Raw genomic sequence first — 24,819 nt, forward strand, 5'->3', positions numbered from 1 at the left:
GAAGGATGATGGTATTCTTCTATAGCAGGTACTCGTCGTGTACTTGCTCTTGTGACTTCTTAGTTGCGGTCGTGGATTGTGGATAGCGGTGCTGCTGCTCACATGACACCCCATCGAGATTGGTTTGAGGACTTCACTGCCAAGACATGCGAGATCACTTTGGGTGATTCTTCTTCCGTGCCAGTGCATGGACATGGTACCATCCCCATCTTCCGCTCCTTCGAGGACAAGAGGTTCTTCTTTGACGTTCTGTACATTCTAGATTTGGCATTTGACCTTTTGTCAGTGAGTGCTCTTACAGCTCAGGGTGCGGAGGTGATCTTCTCTCGTTATGAGATTACCATTCGTGATAAGGAGACTGGTAGCATCTTTGCTCAAGGAGTCCAAGATAGTGGTGGTTTGTACAAGTTGACCGCTTTGCTTTCTTCTGGTTCTTCTTCTGCTCTTTGGCATGCTCGGTTGGCCATTTGAGCTATCAGCTTCTACAGCGAGCTTCGAAGGATGGGTTGGTTGAGGGTTTACTGACCATCAAGGCTCCATCTTCTGTTTGTTCCTCTTGTTTACAAGGGAAGCAACACCGAGCCGTCTTTCCGAAGGAGGCGACACACAGATCTTCGACATCACTTGCTCTTGTTCATGCAGACTTATGTGGTTCTATGAGTACCGCGTCTTTGAGTAAGGCGTTGTACATGCTCGTGATGGTGGATGACTTCTCCAGATATACTTGGGTCTTCTTTCTGAAGTCCAAGGATGAGACTTTTCAGCACTTTTGTGATTGGAGAGTTGAGGTGGAAAAAGAGACAGGTTCCTCGGTCAAGGCTCTCAGGCCCGACAGGGGGGGGTGAGTTTACATCCCAGGAGTTTCAACAATATTGTAGGAATCATGGCATTCGGAGACATCTTACTACAGCATATACTCCATCACAGAATGGAGTTGCAGAGAGGAAGAATAAAAGCATTATGCTTGAGCATTCTTCATTACCTCGACGTTTCTAGGTTGAGGCGGCTTCTACTGTTGTATACATTCAGAATAGGTCTCCTACTGTTGCTCTTCCAGATAAAACTCCATATGAGGCTTTCCATGATGAGAAGCCCTCTGTTGTTCATTTCCGGATATTTGGTTGTTCGGCGTATGTACATGTGCCTAAGGAGCATCGCTCCATGTTGGACTCGAAGTCTCAGCGCATGACTTTTCTCGGATACAGCACTATGTCCAAGGCATACCATGTTTATGATCAGCAGGCCGGCAAAGTTGTTGTGAGCCGTGATGTGGTGTTCGAAGAGACTTCTACATCTTCAGAGGGAGGTGGTGAGCTTCTTCCTCCTCCTCCTCCTCCCTCTACTTCTGTTACACCTATACCTGTGGATTCTCAGTCAGATGATGATGACTCTGCTCCTCCTCGAGCGAGTTCGAGGAGATCTTTGTCTGGATGGCATTTTCAGACAGTTCGTGATTCTAGGTTATGTGAGCTTCCTTCTGCTCCTCCGCCTGGTTCTCTCAGGCGATCTTCTAGAGTTTCAGGGAAACAAATTCATGAGGGCAACATGTTTGTTAACTATGCTCTTATGTCCTCTATCATTCATGGTCCTTCTGATCCCACTTCTGTGGATGAGGCTCTTTCACATGGGCCTTGGCGTCGTGCTATCCAGGCAGAGCTGGATGCTATTGAACGGAATGGCACTTGGATTTTGGTGCCTAGGTCACTGCAGCGTAAGGTGATTGGTGTGCGTTGGATCTTCAAATCAAAGTTTCGAGCTGATGGCAGCTTGGACAAGCACAAGGTGAGGTTGGTTGCCAAGGGTTGTGCTCAGTGCCTTGGAGTCGCCTTCAATGAGACCTTCGCTTCGACGGCCCGGATGACTACCATTCGCACCGTTCTTACTCTTGCAGGATATCATAGATGGCCCGTATTCCACATGGACGTCAAGTCGGCTTTCTTGAATGGAGAGCTTACACAGGAGGTTTATGTTGATCAGCCGTCAAGATTTGTTGTTCCAGGCAAACAGGATCAGGTATACCGACTGAAGAAAGCTTTATACCGTCTGAAGCAGGCTCCGCGGGCTTGGTACCAACGGATTGATGAGTTCTTTCAGAAGCTCGACCTACGCCGTTCTCATGCAGATTCGAACCTTTATATCCTCCTTGAGAGGGGGTTGATTGTTATTATTGTGGTCTATGTTGATGACCTCATCTTTACAGGTTCTTATTCTATGAGGATCAGTTCAGTCATGGATGCTTTGGAGACAGAGTTTGAGATGACGGATCTTGGCCTTCTGCATTATTTTCTTGGCTTTGAGATTTGGTAGACCGTGAAGGGCATTTTCTTCTCTCAGTAGAAGTACACACGGGAGATACTTGACAGATTTCAGATGACTAGATGTAAACCAGTATCTTCTCCCATGGATACTGGTGAGAAGCTTTCTCTTCTTGATGCTTCTCCAGGGATTGATCACTCAGGGACAGTATCGTCCAAACCCCGTCAGCAGCATTGGCGGTGTGCTCTGAGAGTTCTTCGATACTGGCGTGGCACTCTGGACTTTGGTATCTTCTATGGCCAAGGATGCACTCTTCTTGGTGGTTTGATTCACATTGGGCTGGAGATCCAGATACTCGGCGTTTGACCACTAGTTGTGTTTTTTCACTTGGGTCTGGAGCCATTTCATGGAGCAGTAAAAAGCAGGCTACTGTGGCGCTTTCCTCTACAAAGGTGGAGTATTGTGCGGTTTGTTATGCTGCATGTGAGGCGATTTGGTTGCGGAGATTATTGGAGAAGCTTGGCTGTCCTCCTACTAGATCTACTCTTCTTTGGTGTGACAATCAAAGTTGCATCGCCAAGAACCGTGTTTCATGCTCATACGAAACACATTGAGATACAGTATCACTATGTTCGTGAACGGGTTCTTGCTGGAGATTTATTTGGAGTATTGTCCTTAAGCGGAGAATGCTGTAGATTTGTTCAGCAAGTCGGTTTCTCATGCTTCCTTGGCTCCTCATCTTCTGTTTCTCGGAGTATGTTCAGCATTTGGTGCTGAGAGGGGGTGTTAGCACATTAATCCCCAGTTTCTGCCCATATTTGGTGTCCCTTTTGGTCCCTTTTCATGGCCATTGATTGTGGGCTGGTCACCCCTTTTTTGTATATTTTTCTGGGATTTTTCCCATGGTGTATGCATTTTTCCCAGTCGGCAAGCTTCACCTTGTCCAGTCGGCCAGTACATCTTGTCCAGTCGGCCAGCCCCTTTTACCTATAAATAGGTGGGCTGGCCTCTCACTTTTTCATCTTGCCTAGTCTTTCTTTTGCTCCCTCACTTATGAGACACTTTCTGTCTCTTGCTAGGGACTGTATCATTTCATATATTCAGCATAGTTGCTCCATATCTCTCTCTCTCTCTCTCTCTCTCTCTCTCTCTCTCTCTCTTGCACTCTCTGCTCAGCATACTCTAGTGCTTATTTGCTTCCGCTCTGTGCACTCATTCAAAGACTCGTAGACAAAAAGTCTCGGTCACAGACAAGGCGCTTGATGCATTCCGTGCACTCCAGAAAGCAGCCTCAGAACCGCTTGTTTTGAAGTTAGCATCTTGGGATGAACCTTTTGAGGTCATTACCGATGCCAGCAATGTAGCCATAGGTGCAGTTCTCCAGTAGGACAATAGACCTGTGGCCTACTACAGCCTGTGGAGCTCTTGCTCCTCTAGCCCCTCAAAGACCAGGTTTGCTTACATGTTTATTGTGGTTGAGAGGCTAGTGAGAGTCCAACTGGGACTACTCTGCACAGTTGTGTCACAAGAGTGGATGGCATGGGAGGATCGGGAGCAACCCAAGGCATTGGCTTTTGTGCGCACAGTCATGCGAGAGAGTTGGTGGGATGAAGCCAAGGCACTTGTGAAGGCAACTCAGCCCATTTATAGTGTTCTCCGCATAACAAATACGGAGGGCAGCATCGTTGGACTCTTATACAAGTTCATGGACCGCATTGGAGAGGCACTTGACCACAACACTGTGCTACTTGCTATGAGGTATAGATCTGCTGCTTGCTTTGTTCAATTTATTTCATACATGGTGCCATGTGGTGCTCATTGCTACTTATAATTGACTTTGATAGGGTCTAGGACATCAGAGAGGTTTGGAACCGTAGATGGGATTGGTTTCACAAACCAATCCATGCGGTTGCCCTATAATGCACCCTCTTTGGCGGAATGGGGGCAGTATAACAATGAGGAGTTGGAAGAGGGTTGGCAGGAGTACATCCAGAGATGGACAGGAGGTGACCTTGCACTCTTGAGGCAACTTGAGGACGAGCTTCTAGTGTTTCGCAATGGGAGCTTTACTTTTGGGAGAGAAACTGCAAAACTTTGAGAGAGAGAGCTTCGGCCAGCCTCCTGGTGGGAGAAATATGTGACACACACTCCTACTCTGGTAAGTACTTTACTACTTTGTGAACACTGAAGCGGAAGTTCCAAAGTAGGCTATCTAAAGTTTCTAAATACTACTTGGTAACTTACACAGTTTTATGTCCTCTTCATGATAGAAATGCCTTGCATTGCGGATTCTCTCACAGGATTGTAGGTCCGGTCCTTGTGAGAGGAATTGGAGCACATGGGCCCTCTTCCATACAAAGAAGAGGAATAGATTGTGCATTGCTAAGCTAGAACGCTTGGTCTTTTGCCATTGCAACCTCCGTCTACTTGAGCAGCGAGGCAATACCATCGAGCCGCGCCAGGTGAATGTCGACAAGATCGACATTGAGAAAGTGAAGGACATTCCAGACATTCGTGCAAAGAAGCGCGACATCTATGCCATGCTTTACGAGGAGTTGTTGGCACCAACTCGTGTGACACGAGCTGAAACCGGCCTCTGATAGAAACCAGAGTGCGGTAGACTAGCAGTCACCCGTCCACTTGTAGTCTAGATGTGAAAACAAAATAGATTGGAGCTAGAGTGCCCAAATCTGAAAACAAAGCGACACCTGTTGGCCCCAAAGCTTGGCGCCCCTTGCGGTATTTCTTTATTAAATTCCAAAAATATGAATGGCTGAGTACAACACAAAAATCAGCCAAGAGATTACACCTGTATGTCCAATCTGACGGTCCACAATTCCCTCTTAGCACAGAGGATCTATGCACACAGATCTGTGTTTCACAATAACACACTGTGCCTCCCTCTGATCAGCCAAGAGCACTAAGCAGGGCAGCCATGAGCATACATCTGGCATAACTCAAGTGCTTGATACAACATCTCAGCTCATACATACATATGCTGTCCAAACTCTGTCTCAACCCTTGTCAATCTGCCATACCCCTCCTCTCACAAGGGGCCAGATAACTCATATCTGCAACAGACATCAAGCAGTAGAAAGAGAGATAGATGAACAGAAACGGAGCTTACCAAATTCAGCTCGTGAAACAGCACTGGAGGAAGCAACGGTACCAATCTGTACTTGCAGGCACTTGTTTCCACAACCCTGCTTCACACATGTGTTTGTACTTGCCTGTACCCTCCTCCTTGTGTTCACTTCTATGCTGTCTTTGAAAGTACAGATCTGAAAAACAGCCCCGTACCCGTCTGTACTACCTCGGGATACGTGCCAGGAGTTGTACTTGCACAAGCAGCCTGCTGTCCACACTTGTACTCGCCTGAATCTGCGTAATCAGGCCTGTCCAACACCGCCTGCAGCTGCACTTGCTGTACCTGACTGTCCGTACACTGTACGGCAGTCGTACAGTGTTGTACTGCTGTTGTACCTGCTGGTACAGCCTGACCAGAACCTGTATGCAGCAGAAATCCTTGCAGCAACTCCTATGCGCAGCCAGCAACAGAAGAGAAAGAGGGTACTTGCAGCAGATCTGGCCGTACAGTGCTGTACGGCTGGTTTGCACTCAGAAAATCAGCAGCAGCAGCACGACTTCTCCAACGACCCTTCTCTTCCTCTTTTCCACGCTTGAGAACATGCGCATGAAGGCTCCACGACTCTCTTCCCCAAAAGCTAGAGAGAGGGGGAGGAGAGAGAAGCACTCACTCCAAAAGTAGAGTGGCCCTCCTCCCCAAAATAATCCCTAGGGCCCCAAACTGTAAAAGTCCCTAGGGGCCACTAAGGCCTAGGGGCAAACTTTAATAAACATTAAAGTTTAATGTTCTAGTTCCCCCCTTCACACCTAGGGATGTCCACACATCTTAAACTCTGTCTGGGCACCCCCCATGTGAATCATAAAAAATTCTGACTCTGCAACCACCATGCCCACACTTGTGCTGTTCCATTTTCACAGGGCCATGACATACCCCCCTCTTGAAAAATGGCAAGCGTCCTCGATTGCATTCTGGTGATGCATCAAAATATCGAAAGTGAAATATACAATATGGCAAGATCAGCGTCCCAATCTCTCTAAGCCATACACATGTATCAACATTCACTGCAAACCAATGGCATAGTAATAGTCCAAGTTGTATACCACTGTGAACCATACATATCCACAAAAATCTCATGTGACTAGTACACATATATCATAGAAGTCCCATAAACAGATGTACTGTCAGCCTCAGTACCTTCGGGTTAGATAAAAACTGCACCAAGCGACCTCTAGATGTCATCTGAGCCTGTCTGTATCAAGGGAGCGGAGGTGCTACCCCCCTCTTGAGCATCAGGTAATGCTCCAGACCCATGCTCTGCTGAACCTGAATGAGCCACAATAAGAGTCGGCTCTAACTCAAAGGCATCGAGATAAAGCTGCAAAACCTGAGGTGAATCTGTTAAGTCACCTTCCTCCATCCACTTCGCATCCATCGGTGAATAGTTCTTGAACTTCACAAGATAGCGACGGGAAACTTTACCTCGTACCTTCCTTTCTTTATGTGCCAGTATCTGCTCTGGAATCAGAACCTCATCAAGTTCCTCAACTTCCGGCTGAGCCTCATCTGATACATCCTCAGGCACATCCCCACGGAAAGGTCTAAGAAGACTCACGTGAAAAGCATTGTGAATCCTCCAGTGATCTGGTAACTTCAAACGATAGGTTACCTCACCAATCTTTTCCAAAACCTGAAAAGGCCCATAATATCGCATGCTCAACTTAGGGAATAAGCGTTCTTTACCCTTCATCTTCTTGAGTCTAGCCTTTTCAAAGCGCAAAAGAACCCAATCACCCAATGCAAACTGTAATTCACGTTTGTGACGGTCTGCGGCTTTCTTTTGCTTCTGCTGAGTTTTCTGGAGGGCCAACTTAACTCTCCGATAAGCTTCATCCAAGCTCTCCACATACTGATCAGCCTCAAAGATCTTATCCTTTGTATGCAAAATGGGTGGTACCTTCTTCCCTCCTTCTACAATCTCAAAAGGCGCCTTGCCTGTCGAGCTATGTACAGTGTTGTTATATGCAAACTCCACCAAAGGAAGATACTTTTCCCATTGTTGCTTGTGCTCTGACACATAACACTTGAGAAGATCCAAGACTGTAGAGTTAGCCTCTTCTGACTGACCATCTGTCTGTGGATGAAATGACGATGAAAACTTGAGAGTTGTACCCATGTTGTCAAACAACCCTCTCCAGAACAAACTCGTCATCCGTGGATCACGGTCACTAATGATAGACGTAGGCAAGCCATGATACTTGAAGATGTTTGCCATGAACAACTTCACCATATGATCCACTTTGATTGTCTTCCGCACGGGAATGAAATGAGCCTGCTTACTGAACCTGCATATGATAGTCCAGATGCCATCATTTCCCGTTTGTGTCCGTGGAAGATCAAATACAAAATCCATGGCAATGCTCTCCCAAGGTCTATCCGGAATAGGTAAAGGCTGTAATAACCCTGGTGTCTTTTGACTGTCAAACTTTACCTTCTGACATACGATGCATTGCCTCACAAAGGCATCAACATCTCTTCTCAAGGTTGGCCAATAAAAGAAAGTCTCCACTGCTTTGACCGTGGCGTCAATACCTCTATGACCTGCATACGGTAGAGCATGACTTTCAATCATAACCTTGAGTCGCAATGGCCTGGTAACACACAGTCTGCCATGCATCAATAAAAACCCATCTCTGAGAGTATAGTACTCATGCCGCTGACCCTCAGACATCTGATCATACAACCTTTCAAAGTCCTCATCATGGGCATACTGCTCTTTCATTTCATCAAGCTCATGATGATAAGCAAGTGAAACTGCAGAGACCTGTGGCTTGCGTGACAAAGCATCTGCCACTACATTCTTTTTGCCTTCTACATGCACAATCTGGAAGTGAAACATTGACAAAAAGTTTGCCCAACGCATATGCTTCTCTGAAAGCTTAGTCTGCGTGAGGAAATAACGCAAGGTCTGATGATCTGTCTGCACAGTGAAATCAGCCCCAAGCAAGTAGTGTTTCCATGTAGAAAGAGCGTGAATTACAGCCAACATCTCTTTCTCATACACCTGTAAATGCTTCTCAGCATCTTGCAAAACTCTACTCTCATAGGCTATCACATGTCCCTCTTGCATGAGAACTGCACCAATGCTACTTCCACATGCATCACACTGGACAACAAAAGCCTTTCGGAGGTCCGGTAACACCAATACTGGGTCCGAAGTAAGCTTTTCTTTGAGCTTTTTGAATGCTGTAATTTCCCGATCAGCCCATCTAAACGGAGTTGCCTTCTTCGTCAAAGCATGAAGAGGCGAAGCAATTTCAGCAAAGTGCCGTATGTTCCGCCTGTAATAGGAACACAATCCTAGAAAACTGTGTACATCATGCACGGTCCTCAAAGCTAGCCAATTAAGTATTGCTTCTACCTTGGCTGGATCCATACGGACTCCATGACCAGACACAATATGCTCCAATAAATGTATCTCCTGCAAAAAGAACTCACTCTTCTTGCCATTAACTACCAACCTATGGTTTCTGAGTTCTGCAAACACAATGGCCAAATGCCTTCTATGCTCTTCCTCAGTTTGTGAATGCACAATCATATCATCAAAGAATGTGCCCACAAACTCTCTATGAGGCTTGAAAATCCTGTCCATCATTCTGTTAAATGTGGCAGGCTCATTCGTCAAACCGAAGGGCATAACCAAGAACTCATACAACCCAAATGTGGTTCGGAATGTTGTCTTATGCACATCCTCGGGTCTAATGCGTATCTGATGATACCCGCTTTTCAAGTCAATACGACTAAAAACTTTGGAGCTCTGTAAGCGGTCCAAAATGTCATCGATCCTCGGTATGGGGAATCGATTCTTGATGGTATTCTTGTTCAGCGCCCTGTAATCAATACACATACGCCAAGAACCATCCTTCTTCTGCACCAAGAGCACAGGTGAGCAAAAGGGTGATGAGCTAGACTGTATCAACCCTTTATTCAAAAGCTCTTGTACCTGACTCATAATCTCTTCTTGTTGGGCTGCACTAACACGGTACGGCGGTCTATTCGGTGGAGTACTACCAGGAATCAGATCTATGGCATGATCTTCTGGCCTCTCAGGAGGTAATTCTCCTGGCAATGACTCGGAAAAACAATCTTGAAACCCACATAAGAAATCAGTCCTGTCTTTATCTAACATTGACAAATTAGACTTAGACTCATCATCCTGTGCATCCTTTACATAAATCAAGTACGCGGAAAGATGCTTTTTCATTATTGAAGAAATCGCCGAAGCGGATACAATAGGAACATATTCCCCTTTGAGTTTTACATCCAATACATGGTCTTTCCCTCTATGAGTCAGAGTGATTTTCCTATTGTAAGTATCCACCACCGCATGTACCCTGTGGCACCATGGCATCCCCAACAAAACATCACAGCCATCCAAAGGCATGATGAAAAACTCTTCGCTGTCCACATAACCGTGCAAATGAAGCCGAAGCTTCCCAATGATAGGAGTAACGGGTTCTGCATACCCTGGACAAGCCATATTAGCCTCATGTAACGGCCCCATCTTCTCTGCGCGAATCCCCAATCGGCCAGCCAAATCTGGTGAAATGAAGTTGGCTCTAGCACCTGTGTCAAAGAAGATCAAAGCATTCTGATCTGTCACTTTGCCCCATGCCCTGCACAACTCTGTAGCTTCACCACCTGGCTGTTCCCCCACAAGATCAGGAACTAAGCCTGCAGAAGGTTTTTGTTTCTTTGGCTTGGGCTCTCCTTTATTGTCAGAGTCCTTTTGGGACTTTCTTTTGGGACAATTGAATGACATATGCCCCTCTTCAGTACAGTAAAAACACTTTTGAGCAATTCTCAAAGCCCGTCTTTCCTAAGAAGTCCTCTTGGGCATTGGCAACTTCTTATACTTTGTCTCTGAAGACCCTTTAGTATCACGAGAAGCATGCCCAAATTTTTCAGCTTTCTTGCTCAATTTCTTACTGCCTTTAAACCCAGATGAACCACCTGTGAGTAACGCATTAGCTGTCATAGCATTTTCAATCATCTGTGACATGTTCGTTACTCTAGTCTTTATACAATAATCTCGTACCTCCTTGGGCAGCCCACAACAATACTTCTCTACCTGCTCAACTAATGGCACGGCACGATAAGAAGTCACTGGGAGTAGAGCTTCCCAAAACTTCTTGTTATAATCCTCCAAACTATCACACTTTGAAGCATCCAGCTTGTGCCATGCGGTCATAACATCCACCTCAAATGTAGATGTGAGCCATACGGAAGAGAAAACCTGTTTGAATTGGACCCATGTAGTGGGTGCTATGCCCTGCAAAAGAAGAGTAGACCACCACTGCAAAGCATTGCCCTTGAGAAAAGTGGCAGCTTTCCTCACCTTAGAGGACTCTATGTAATTCCCACCAGAAAAAGCAGCATCAAACTGCTGTAAAAAGGTAAGTGCTTTCAATTTATCCTTGGTCCCACTGAAAGTGTCAAACTTCATTGCAGCTCCCCCTTCCTTGTAATCCTTCGCCTTTCCCAAAGGCGTTAGATTATCATATGGAAGTGGTTTCGTAAGATTGCTGCCCCCAACATTCATACCCATCATTGGGTCAACATTTCCCATTCCCATGCTAGGCATACCATACATTCCAGCCATGTTTCCAAACATTCCATTATGCATACCTGGCTGCATACCACCAAACATATTGCCTTGCATCCCAGGTTGCATGCCTCCAAACATATTTCCTTGCATACCGGACTGCATACCACCATACATATTCCCTTGCATGCCAGGCTGAAAAATGGCTCCAAAAGGCCCATACACACCCATGCCTCCCTGAGGGTAACCCCCAGTCATGGATTGGAACACCGAGCCACCACCAAAATAACCTGGATGCATATTCTGCTGAGGAATAGGTGGCTGTCCATAGAAGGAACTCTGTGGGTTAGCACCAAAAGCATGCTGCATGTTCGGAAACTGTGCAGGAGATGGATCCTGTGGAGTGGTACCACTATGACCCTGAGGAAGATTCTTTGAACGAACCTTCTTCTTCTTTTTCTCGGGCTCTGTGCAGGGCTTTGTGCGAGATCTCAAAAATTCAGCAAATCTCTCACTCTGTGTGAGCTGCATAAAAGTATCCATAACACTAGCCAAGCGATCTTTGAACCGAGCATCATCATCCTCTTTACCATGCACATCTTCTGGCTGTGTTACATCCTCATAAGGCTCAACACCTGCAGCTTGTTCTCCTGCAAAAATATCCTCGGATACATCTCTCTCAGGAGAAGTCTCTTGCTCTTCTTCTTCATGATAGAAGTACTCATCCTCTGTATCAGACATGATTGCTGAATTTTTCAACGATGGCTTTCTTCAAAGCAACCACGAGCTCACCCCCTTCAGAAAGTTGATGATTGGTCCCGGGGACGGAACCTTGAAACCGGCCTCTGATAGAAACCAGAGTGCGGTAGACTAGCAGTCACCCGTCCACTTGTAGTCTAGATGTGAAAACAAAACAGATTGGAGCTAGAGTGCCCAAATCTGAAAACAAAGCGACACCTGTTGGCCCCAAAGCTTGGCGCCCCTTGCGGTATTTCTTTATTAAATTCCAAAAATATGAATGGCTGAGTACAACAAAAATCAGCCAAGAGAACCTGTATGTCCAATTTGACGGCCCACAATTCCCTCTTAGCACAGAGGATCTATGCACACAGATCTGTGTTTCACAATAACACACTGTGCCTCCCTCTGATCAGCCAAGAGCACTAAGCAGGGCAGCCATGAGCATACATCTGGCATAACTCAAGTGCTTGATACAACATCTCAGCTCATACATACATATGCTGTCCAAACTCTGTCTCAACCCTTGTCAATCTGCCATACCCCTCCTCTCACAAGGGGCCAGATAACTCATATCTGCAACAGACATCAATGTTAGAAAAAGTGATCTATGTCATATCATAGACAAGGTCAAAGGGATGTGGATGAATGTGGTGAAGGCTAGGAGTTATCCCACATGCAAAGGCAAAGCCCATATGGTACTTGGACCTATATAAAGGGTCATTTCAATGTAATGTAACACAACAACTCATTCTCAAGTACACAATCTCTTGGTCAAGTAAGTGCATCTTGTGTTGCTTTGTATTGCTTTTGTCATTTGTTTATAATCATGTTTAGCATTATGTTTGAGCCTCCATAGGCTAGCCTAGTCCTAGATCCATGATTTCCAACATGGTATCAGAGCCTGGCAGGCTATGGCTTAGCTTAGTTTAGTTGTTTTGCCATTTCTCTTCAATATGGTACCCGCAAAAGGAAGTGCCATTGAGAAGAAGGAATAGCAAAATTATTGCATTTAGTCTTTGCATCATTAGGGTTTCATTAGGAGTTAGCATTGCATTAGGGTTTCTCTCCTCCTTTACATGTTTTATTAGGATCTCATTTTAGGAGCTATAGATTTGGTCTAGGAGATCCTTAGTCTTCATTAGGGCATTGAGACAGAGTTTTCTTTTTGAGAGAGAGATAGTAGAGTAGCCTTCATTCATCTCATCAAGAGAAGAGTTTGAGAGTTTCGTGAAGCAGTAGAAGAAGGCAGTTGACCAGATCCTTATCCAGCATCAGAGGTACCAGTGTCCCCATGTTCAAACCTGGCATAAGCTAAGCTTGGCAAAACTGAAAGGCAGAGAGCTGCTACGGGTTCCGCCAGTGCATTCAGGCACATGCTCAGAAGCAAATCTGCGCTTCGTAGTACATGCTCCTTCTCAAACATGCCCTGAGGCACAAGCTGAGGTGACGCACGCATGCTTGCCACCTCTCCCACCATCTGTGTCTCTCAGCGCCTCCAGACGTCTCCGAGAGCACCAGGACCTGCACAAAACCAAGAAACGAGGCAAAACAGGGAGATTTTGGCCATAACCTTGGCGACCTTCGCAGTTCTTGTAGTCCGGTCAGGCACTTGAAGATTACGGGCCATTAACCGCGAACACGAAGGGCTTCTCGCAGCTGACAAATCCGAAATCAGCGTAGCTGACAGATCCGAAATCAGCGCAGCGAATCTGGCCGTTTTTTGGCATTTGAAATAAAAGCTCTCTTTATTATTTAATGAGACTAAGGTTTAAAAACCTTAAAGTAATTTAAGAGGCCATTCACATGGGAGTGGAAATGAAGGCAGTCGTACATTTTACTCATTCTCATTTTACTCATTCTCATTGCACTTCACCGAATGCGTCCACGACACCGGCAAGGTTATATGCACTGGAACGAGATTTTGCATCGAGCTTTTTATTGGTGATTCTCTTGCGCGAGACCCAAGTCTCGGAGCCATGGAAACGCCGTCGAAAAAAGAGCGGCATCTTGCACCCATGATGAGTCGGAGTCCTCCAAAACCACTTTTCATGTTTATGTGTATGTTTTTTTCGTTATATGTTTGTTTTCATGTTCGGGATCTCGTTAAGTTTACGCTCCCTAGTATGTATGCCATGTATGTGTTGTTCTTCCCAAACTATGTGAAATCTCCCTTCTATGCATGTATGGATGTATGATGATGTTTATGGCAGCCTCGGAGTCGGGCAACCCTTGGCTAAGATGTGCCCATATGTGGATGTGATGATGTCTATGTTCCATGTTTATGTTGATGTATGTCACCTCTAGCCACCCATGATGTAGGCTAAGTGACTATGTGAGTGTCATGTGCATGTGCACTTATCTCTTGGGATGAGATCCAATTGGGCACCAAGGGGGGGTGTTGAAATATGTGGTGCCCGGCATGTCATGTATGGGGCACATGTATGTGGGAGTATGTGTACTCTAGGAAAGATGCAGATGAAGACGCAAGAATGGATGAAGACAAAGACAAAGATGTCAATGAAGATGAACAAGATGCTGTCTATGATTGATTCTTATGTCATGGCTCACATGTCATAATGACGAATGAATTATGCCCTCTCTTACCCAAATGTTTATGTATGGACACCTCTAACCACCGATGATGTAGGTTATGTGTTGTTATGATGCCCACAATATCTCTCAGTAGGCCATGTAGCCCACAAGGGGGGATTGATGGGAGTTGGGTTTCCATGCTCAACACATGATGGTGCACATGAGGCACAATGTTCATGGATATGATGATGATGATGCTATGATGATGATGGGGTATGGGAGAGGAATGTTTTCATGTAGGAATGTTTTCATGTCATGTCATTTTCTTTTCGCAATGTAGAAGCTATGCTCCCTATGAGCGATGCTAATTTCTTTTATGTACTGTAGAGCTATACTCCTTATGAGTTAAGCTTTTTCTTTCATGTAATGTTAGAAGCAAGGAAGGGCATTATGATATGCCATGATCAAGGAAGGGTGTTAGAAAAAGTGATCTATGTCATATCATAGACAAGGTCAAAGGGATGTGGATGAATGTGGTGAAGGCTAGGAGTTATCCCACATGCAAAGGCAAAGCCCATATGGTACTTGGACCTATATAAAGGGTCATTTCAATGTAATGTAACACAACAACTCATTCTCAAGTACACAATCTCTTGGTCAAGTAAGTGCATCTTGTGTTGCTTTGTATTGCTTTTGTCATTTGTTTATAATCATGTTTAGCATTATGTTTGAGCCTCCATAGGCTAGCCTAGTCCTAGATCCATGATTTCCAACAATCAAGCAGTAGAAAGAGAGATAGATGAACAGAAACGGAGCTTACCAAATTCAGCTCGTGAAACAGCACTGGAGGAAGCAACGGTACCAATCTGTACTTGCAGGCACTTGTTTCCACAACCCTTCTTCACACATGTGTTTGTACTTGCTTGTACCCTCCTCCTTGTGTTCACTTCTATGCTGTCTTTGAAAGTACAGATCTGAAAAACAGCCCCGTACCCGTATGTGCTACCTCGGGATACGTGCCAAGAGTTGTACTTGCACAAGCAGCCTGCTGTCCACACTTGTACTCGCCTGAATCTGCGTAATCAGGCCTGTCCAGCAACCTGTCCAACGCCGCCTGCAGCTGTACTTGCTGTACCTGACTGTCCGTACACTGTACGGCAGTCGTACAGTGTTGTACTGCTGTTGTACCTGCTGGTACAGCCTGACCAGAACCTGTGTGCAGCAGAAATCCTTGCAGCAACTCCCATGCGCAGCCAGCAACAGAAGAGAAAGAGGGTACTTGCAGCAGATCTGGCCGTACAGTGCTGTACGGCTGGTTTGCACTCAGAAAATCAGCAGCAGCAGCACGACTTCTCCAACGACCCTTCTCTTCCTCTTTTCCACGCTTGAGAACATGCGCATGAAGGCTCCACGACTCTCTTCCCCAAAAGCTAGAGAGAGGGGGAGGAGAGAGAAGCACTCACTCCAAAAGTGGAGTGGCCCTCCTCCCCAAAATAATCCCTAGGGCCCCAAACTTTAAAAGTCCCTAGGGGCCACTAAGGCCTAGGGGCAAACTTTAATAAACATTAAAGTTTAATGTTCTAGTTCCCCCCTTCACACCTAGGGATGTCCATACATCTTAAACTCTGTCGGGCACCCCCCATGTGAATCATAAAATATTCTGACTCTGCAACCACCATGCCCACACTTGTGCTGTTCCATTTTCACAGGGCCATGACGTGAGCACAATCATTGGTGGATGTAGCTTCTACGAGTGCTGCAGCTTTAGAGACTGATATTGAGGCATCATCTCCTTTTGATACAGATGCACAGTCATCAGAGGAGGGAGATGATATTGATGATGATGATGATGATGAGTCTTGACTATTGAGGCTTTTTACTATTTTTTGCCTCTAGTCTAGACTCTAGACTTCACTCTTTTGACTCTTTTTACACTCCATGGTTTTTGTATTGGTCTTTTCAGTTTTTGTTGACAGTTGCCAGTTGGACATCTTACTTATCACGATTCATGAGACATTTGTAATGGAGTCTTTTGGACTTAGTGCCATTTGAGTATTGAGAGCACTTTTGCAAAATTGCATGGTAGGTCTTATGATATATGATCTATGTCATCTACCATCTATCCTTTTAATTGATTTTCTCTCTTCTCAAGTTTCAACAATTGTTGGTCACTCAATGTTCACTTGCAGCTTGCAAGCAACAAGCAATAGTAAGTACTAAGTAGGCTGTAGAAATCAGGATACATGATGATGATACATCATACTGTTTTTGTTTTAAACATTTATCCATACTTTGTTGATTGCTTGGGTTTTTTTTATGCATAAAACTTTCATATCTCCTATTTTTTGCAACACGTACCCCCCCTTCATGAAATGTTTCAAACGCGTTTCATCAAACGCTTGACAACTATGTGTGTGTCTGCTGGGAAGAGGTTGCCCTTCTTCTTGGTGCTGATTGTTTTGAGTGCCCAGAAGTTGTAAAGATTGAACGTGAACTGCTGTAGGTACTTCTCTTGGTATACAAGACCAAGGAAACTTCCTTGGATGCATCCTTGCTGCATGTGAAACTGGGCTTGACCTGAGGGATCCACGTAGGAGTCCATGTGGGTCCTGCTTTAGAGATCCACATGAGCTTGGTGAGAAGCTGGACTCTTACCTTGTTGAGTGGCTTAGGCGGTGGATGGTTCTTGCCCTTGCCTTGGGTTAGGGTTTGTAACTTCTGTTTGATTTGTTTTCATGCTATACTTGCAAATCTGGTACAAGGCACCCTCATAGTTGTATTTGTAAAATACTCTTTCTAGAATAAATAATTTATAAGGGGGGGCTGCCCCGTGCGGCCCGAGTGTGTGTTCTTTCTTGTTTCTTGCTAAGGTTTTGATTTTTACCAATTAAAAAAATATCATTAGTTTTTCATCATATTTTTAGGGACTATTTAATCTCAAAGCCACTTTAATAACAAACTCCCTTGTCGATAAGGTAAGGTTCATATAATTGAGGTTAACATGAAATTATGTTTTCAAATTTTGGTGTTTATAAGGCTAGATTGGAGTATTTTGTTGTTCTTAAATGTCTTATATAAAGATTAGAAGACCAATCATAAGCTTCATAATCTGTGTAGCAAGGTCCTTATATAGTAGTAACGTCCTTGTATGCATTTGGACCAAGATTGACTTGATAGTTATCGAGGATGGTAAACACGATACTTCTATGAATGGTTGGAATACAAAACCACTACTACGAGGGCAATTTCCAACTTTTATAGTTAATCATTTAGTTTTGTATTGTGAAAGACAAAGCACATGTAGTTACCCTTCAAAGAAGCTAATCAAGTTGTAGATCTTGGGATATTGGCTTTTTGACAGTTTGCATGTATCAAGGCACTTGACATTATTAAATGAGTCCTTATTTTACATGTGAAAGCTAAACTTTAAAGACTTCATGATCATAGGAAAAAACAGGCTGCGTGATCACTTAGTTTTTTAGCAATTTCTCCATAGAAACAAAAAAAGTGACAATTCCTATCAGGCAATGCAATGAAACAAATTTCATAATTTGAAAATGCCTTACAAAGTGCTATTTGTATTAGTAAGGATTCATAAGAAAGTAAAAATTCTTCTTTGCGTTTTGGGTTTTACTTCTCGATGGCAAACATGTAGTGCATTACATTTTCATTCACAACCACTCACATATGAAGGGGTGTAAGGATGGATTAAAGCTATTAATTTTAATCACTTTTATTCTTCCCATACTTAGTCAGGAAAAACACATATTTAAGTGGGAATTCACATCAGTTCAATACATTCATTTCAAATGATTATTTCATCTAACCCCTGAAAAAGACACTTTTATGTCTAGTAAGTAACTGTACTAAACTAGTGTTAATTGCATTTCTTAGGTGGTTGACAAATTTCTACATGAGTAGATGTGCTGCATTGAGTAAACGTGTGGGGGTGTAGTGATATTTGTGCTCTTTGATTGGCTCACCGGAAGTTTGTTTCACAGGGAGGCCCCACAGAGTATAGGAGCCGCACAGTCTTCGAGGATGCTACTCCGGAAATGGTGAGAGACTTTTATTGGGATGATGAGTTTCGGCATGAATGGGATGATATGATAATATATGCGAAGTCATTGGAAGGATGTACTGAGACGGGGGCAGAAATTGCCCATTGGGTGAGGAAGGTGATATCTTACTGCCTGTAAAAATCCTTATTTCCTTCTCTTTTTTGTACCACATTGGGATTTATCGTGGTGCCGTGGCAGTTTCCCTTTTTTTGTAGTGATCGAGAATACTTGATTGGCCGCCGAATTTATGAGTCTGAAGGCACCTTCTTTTGTATTACGAAGGTGAACCTTTGGAGACACGTCTCGAAGCTCCACATTGTTTTTGTCTTTTTTGTGGAAGAATGTGGCTCTCTTTTTCTTATGCATCATCTAGTGTATTTATCGGTGCAAATGCAGGGTGTACCTTATTCTGCAGTTCCTCGTCAAAAGAAGCCAAGAAGAGTTGACGTTTACTCCTCAAGTTGGTGTGTCCGGCCAGGTTTTTCCTTTTCTTCTTGCTAATGGGGGCTGCAAGTTGTCTACTAGGCATGTTTGTCTGTGAAAATTCTTGGTTTGGCTGAAGGTTTTTTTTTGCTTGTAGTTGAGTCCCCACAGACAGGTCAAATGACAGCATGTGAGGTGACATTTTTGCATGCTGAAGATATGGGCATTCAAAGGGACATTGCAAAGCTTGGGGTGCGACAAGGGATGTGGAATTGTGTGAAGAAGATGGAACCGGGTCTTCGAAAGTATCAAGCGCATCGCAAGTCCTCAAGGACTCTTTCTGACAGTGCTTCTATGGCACAGCTCGTCACTAGTGTACCTGCTACCTTTTTCGAGGATTCTGATGTGCCTGCTGCAACTGTGTGGAGAGGTGAAGCGAATGAAGATACGGGAAGGCACCAGCACGTCAAAGGTTGGAAGTGGCTCGTACTTGGTGGAGCTGTTGTCCTTGCTTGTGGGTTGGACAGGGGAGTCGTGGGGAGAGTCATAGTCTTTGGTGTGGTGAAAAGGCTTACCAAACTTGGTAGAAGACTGTGACTACCCGAAATGTTTGGAGGTTTACCTTGTCCAAGCTTTTGGGCCACAGGTGAATTGAAATGCTTATATTTGCCAGTGGGTAGGTCTCTGAGCTGGTGCACATGTTGGCTTGGGTAACTCCTGTGATGCCTTGCCTGGAGTTCTTCTTATTTGATCACTTTGTGCACTGGATCAGTATGAAGGGTCTTTCCTTGAGTATCATATGTATTTTGTTCAGTGCAAGCAGGTTACCTGCTTTTGGACTCATTGGCATGTAGGAAAGGGGTGTGGAGCATGTTTTTGTATTTCAACTTTCATTCCCCTTAATGGATAGTACTTTACCCTGTTGTGGTTTTTGTGCAGTTTATGATCTGATACCTGCTATGCAGGTAGTATTCTTGCCTATATTATGTGCAAGACATATTTCTCTAATGGCATGTGATGTGGTGGAGGATATGGGAGGATGGTAAAGCAAGAGCAGATTCTAGTGCGACTTTCCTCCTCCATGAGAGTAAAAATGATAAAATGATCCATTATAATGATTTGTAAGACTGACCAAAAAGTAGTGCTGTCAATGTCTAGTGTTTCACATTACTTTAGAAATGTTTGAAGTGTGCATGCAATTAAATGCAATGTGGGTTTAGAGGCATGAGTGGCTCACTTTGTATGCTGGAAGAACTTACCTTGGGTTGGTGCATCTGCTATAGTGGAAGTAAATGTAGGCTACAATGCTTTGAGGGGAGGTCGGACATCTTGTTGGGGTTGATTGTAGTGCCCCATAGACGAGTACTTGCAATCAAAGACGCCTTGCTAAATTTTAAGGTGGATGAAGGTCAAGTAAGTGATTGAATGGTTGGGAGATTCATGTGTACAAAGGGAAGAGATGCAAGAACTAATGGATATCTTGGCAAGGCACTACGAGGTAATGAAAATGCATGGTGTAAGGTGGCTATCAGGCCACAAAGTCATGAGAGGATTAATTCCCAATAACCTTTCTGTACTGCTTTCATTTGAATATTTATGAATTGGATACTCTTCTAACATCCGATTTTCCTCACGACTTAGAGGCAGAAATATTCAATTATGTATATGACAGCCATGTTTTTTTAAGCTTGAAATTTTTAGAAGGTAATAGGGCTGTAGCGAGCGATTTGTATAGCCTAACAAGTTTGTCAAGATAGAGTTTTCACCAAGGCATCAAAATTAAGATTACCCAAAAACTATGAGACGGATATCTTCCCGAAATATGTGTAGCTTCTTCAAGATATTGTTTCTTAAGCTGAGGATTTTATGTAGGAATATTCATTAGTGTGACGCTTTTTTGGTGCTTGTATTTACAGCTATGAAATGTGCACTCTTCTCCAAATGCTTCTATTGGCTTAACTTATATTTGTACCATGATATTTTACCTAATTTTCACAATTATATTTCTTTCCAAAAATCAAAAACGTATCGTACTTGTTTCATATTTATTTTACAATAGCTTGATGTGTTCTTTTCATGCATCATGATTTTGTAACGCTTAGTTTTTTATGGTTGTACTACCTTCATGTTAGTTTCAATTCACGCTCATTGCACATGTTACGTTATACTCTTTCTTTTCTAACTTTGTCAATCCTATAATAAACCCCTTTACAGTGGATTTGAAGCTTCTTAAAGCTTTGCCATAGCTCTCCATCCTTACATTGTGACCGTAAGCACTTAAATTTAAGTATGGCTATGCATTTTCATTGCATTGACACACCAAGCATTGACTCATATTCATACTGTGTAACCTTAAATCTTTCTTAGGATCATTCATTACCTACATACATTTACAATTATAAAGTTTAATTCTTTGTAATGTAAGTGTACATGTGTATATGGGTGCATGCGTGCATATCCATTACAAGCATATGAATGCATCTACATATAGATGTGTATACACACAAGTGGTCGAGATATTGGGCTCCACTAATGATAATATGAATGCCTAGCTAGAATGACATCTCCTTGTTTATGCCATTGGCATGGTTGGTGATATCATGGTTGATATGATGCTAGCGGTTTACATCTTGTATAATAGTTGCTTTGGTTTTTAGAGTTGTAGCATAGTTAGTGTCAGCTCTTGCAATCCGGTTCACACTATGGATCTTGTATGTTTACACTACTGACCTTATATGTTCAATTTGAGATATAATACTACTATGAAAGAATCTACCATGTCACGTACTATTAATCAAAGTTGAATTTTGATTATTGATGCTAGGTCTAGTCTGTTATAGAAAACCTCGCTCTAAGAGTTTTGCATCAAGCCTAATATCGACCTTGCCTCTCATCTCATCCAAATTCAACTTTGTTTACTTTGGGTCATCCTATTATGAACAATGTTGAGTTTTAAATAGGAATGCTAGGCCAAGTTTATTAATAAACACTTCTACCCAAGAGCCTCCTTTGTATCAAGCCTTAGATCTTGTGTGTTTACTCAATTTGAACATTGTTAAGAGTGCTATTGGAAATAGGGTTGTAGGAATGCGACGCTCGCGCGCGCGCGTGCACACACACACACACACATACACACACAATGGAGCACACAATGAGATGATAGATAGATAATGAATGTATGCTATATAAAGATGATAAGTATACCTTAAGATGGGTGTATATTAGCACGAGAGAGAATCTCCTAAAGAAGAAAAAAGTGCCTCGATTGGTCCTAGTGTGTTTACACATCACTGCTAAATATGGTTACAAATCTCTCTTGGAGTGATGATGTGAACAAGGGGTGAGTTGACACTAGAAGTACAGAGATGTGCCATGCTCTTTGGACTGTGATAGTAGGGAGCCCAGACTAGCCTCAAAAGGGAAGTAAGTTTAAAGTTTTGTGAAAAGCTTCAAACTTTTCTCGTGGGAGAGCCTTTGTGAACAAATCTGCCAAGTTGTCTTGTGTTGGCAAGCTGATTTCTCCTATAGCAAATCTCTCCCTGACATAACGATAGTGCACCTCAATGTGCTTTGTGCAAGAATGAAAAACTGGATTCCTCACAACTGCTATAGCACTTTGACTGTCAATGAAGATGGTAGTGGATGAGGACTCACCAATACCTAAATTAGCAATAAGGCACCTAAGCCAAACACACTCAATTGTAGTTGTAAACGCTGCCTTGTACTCAGCTTCACAACTAGAAGTGATCATAGTGGGTTGCTTCTTGTTGAGTCATGATATACATGAATCACCAAGGCGAAAGCAAAAACCACTCGTGGACACTCGTGTGTCATAACATCTAGCCTAGTCTAAGTCTATAAATGCATGAAACTATGATTTATCCCCTTGGGATAAAATAACCTGAAGTGCTTGGTGCCCTGTAGAGATAATTGAACACTTGCTTGACAAACTGCCAATGCTTTGTGCTTGGGCTATGTATAAATCTGCTCAATATTGAGACCACATACTGCATGTCAAGCCAGGTGTTACACAAAAAGATAAGGCATCCAACAGCTTCTTGATACAAGCCAACATCAAAAGGGTCACCTACATCTTCAAGAATTAGTCGCGTAAACTTGGCTCTATAGGTGTAGTTGCAAGTTTACAGTCTCAAAGATTGAACCTCTTCAACAATGTATCTATGTATTTTCTCTGCAACACAATAATGCCATCATTACACTGCTAAAACTCAATTCTCAAAAGATTTCTCTAAATTAGCCATAAAAGCTGAAATATGATCATCATTAAATGTGAGCAGCATGTAATCAATGTATAACACGATGACCGATAAAACATACTTAGTCCTCTTAATATAGAGGGTATTGACAGTTAGGCTGTCACAAAAATCCTGTGTAACCAAGTATGCATGAATCTTTTCGTACCATGCTATGGGAGCCTGCAGCCCATATAAAGCTTTCTTTAATCTACATACTTTTGATTCCTGACTTTTCAGAACAAAACCATGAGGCTGAGACACATAGAACTTCTCATGCAAATCTCCATTCAAGAAAGTAGTTTTGATATCCAACTGACGTACATTTTAACCTTTATGTGCTGCTAATGCAATGATACTTTGCATCATAGTTATACGACATGTGTATGCAAAGGTTTCATCATAGTCAATGCCTTTCTCTTGCTCAATATTGAGACCACATACTGGATGTCAAGTTTGGAGTTACACAAAAAGATAAGGCATCCAACAGCTTCTTGATACAAGCCAGCATCAAAAGGGTCACCTACATCTTCAAGACTTTGTCGTAAACTTGGCTTTATAGGTGTAGCTGCAAGTTTACAATCTTCAAGATTGAACCTCTTCAACAATGCATCTATGTATTTTCTCTGGAACATCATAATGCCATCATTACGTTGCCAAAACTCAATGCCCAAATAATAGTACAACGGTCCAAGATCTAACATCTCAAAAGATTTCTCTAAATTAGCTATAAAATCGTGAAATACGATCATCATTAGGGCCTGTGAGCCAGCATGTTATCAATGTATAACACGATGAACGATAAAACATCCTTAGTTCTCTTAATATAGATGTTATTAACTGTTAGGCTATTGCAAAAATCTTGCACGTGTTCTGCTAGCCAAAGGAGTGGCCAATTTGTTGTCATGTAGTGTCTGCACCTGTAATGCTCCTTGCATTATAAGCTTGAGGACTTATAAGACTAGCACTTTGATTCTTCACCCAACCATATTTCAAATGGATCCTAAACTCATGGTTATATAGGCCTACGTGGTGCATGACTTCCAACTTTAGCTCCTTGACCTTTCATTGGCTAAACATTAACCAATGCCTCTTCAACTACCCCTAGAAGGGGGTGCCCTCCTCTGTGTCCCTTGGGATTCCATTGTGCACCATTTAATTTCCTTTTTACTTTAACTTTAATGCCTATTAACCATTGCTTAGGTATTTCCTATTTGAAATCCCCTGAACCTTATTTATATGTAAACTTTTTACATATAAATAATCTTTCCTAGTCTTACCTTTTAGTGTTTCCTGTCAGTCTCATAACATTTTCTCCCAATTGAAAAAAAAAATTCGTTCTCGAAAAGAAACTCAGGAAACCTTTTCTTTAGTGTAGCCACTCTTTCCCAAGTTTATCCTTCTTCTGGTCTATCTTTCCACTTTACTAAACAATCTTTAAACACAGAATGTTTAGTTTCTACATTTGCTCTAGGCTTTCATAAAGTCACGCGCGCCTAGATAAGTTTGGAGGTCCCAAAGATCCCTCTCTCTCTCTCTCTCTTCTCTTCTCTCCTTTCCCCCAAGGAACTCACAGATTTGCCTGAGAATCATTGTACGCATTTTACTTTGTTTCCGACCGGTACCCCCTCTAGATTCGTATGATGTGGGGTCTATTTTTTTCTCTCCTTTTGGGTGTTTATACTATAGGCTTGATAATGAAGCATGATTTTTAATAACCAAGGTAATTATTATTTTTTAGTTCAAGAATTTCTTAATGGGTGGAAAACTTCATCAAGATGGTATAAGCTGTTTTTAAATTGTTTAGACAAAACACTAAGGTTATTTTCAAAGTTTTAATTAGCAAATACAATGTTGCTGCTG

The 24,819-nt window shown here is 43.1% G+C and overlaps 1 protein-coding gene across 3 annotated transcripts in view; it reads left to right on the forward strand.

Annotated features, from left to right (window-relative positions):
* LOC147612793 (uncharacterized) overlaps positions 1 to 19,821 on the forward strand; it is a 33,521-nt gene extending 13,700 nt beyond the window's left edge. For all 3 annotated transcript variants that reach the window (XM_086783410.1, XM_086783408.1, XM_086783409.1), the window contains exons 4-7: positions 18,225 to 18,397; positions 18,479 to 18,562; positions 18,677 to 18,758; positions 18,861 to 19,821. In XM_086783410.1, coding sequence (XP_086639536.1) covers positions 18,225 to 18,397; positions 18,479 to 18,562; positions 18,677 to 18,758; positions 18,861 to 19,300 — 779 coding nt within the window. In that variant the 3' untranslated portion in view covers positions 19,301 to 19,821. The remainder of the gene's footprint in view (positions 1 to 18,224; positions 18,398 to 18,478; positions 18,563 to 18,676; positions 18,759 to 18,860) is intronic.
* Positions 19,822 to 24,819: the final 4,998 nt, after the last annotated feature.

Source organism: Cibotium barometz, chromosome 45, assembly GCF_041138505.1.
Source record: "Cibotium barometz isolate CiBa-2024 chromosome 45, ASM4113850v1, whole genome shotgun sequence".
Lineage (NCBI taxonomy): Eukaryota > Viridiplantae > Streptophyta > Polypodiopsida > Cyatheales > Cibotiaceae > Cibotium > Cibotium barometz.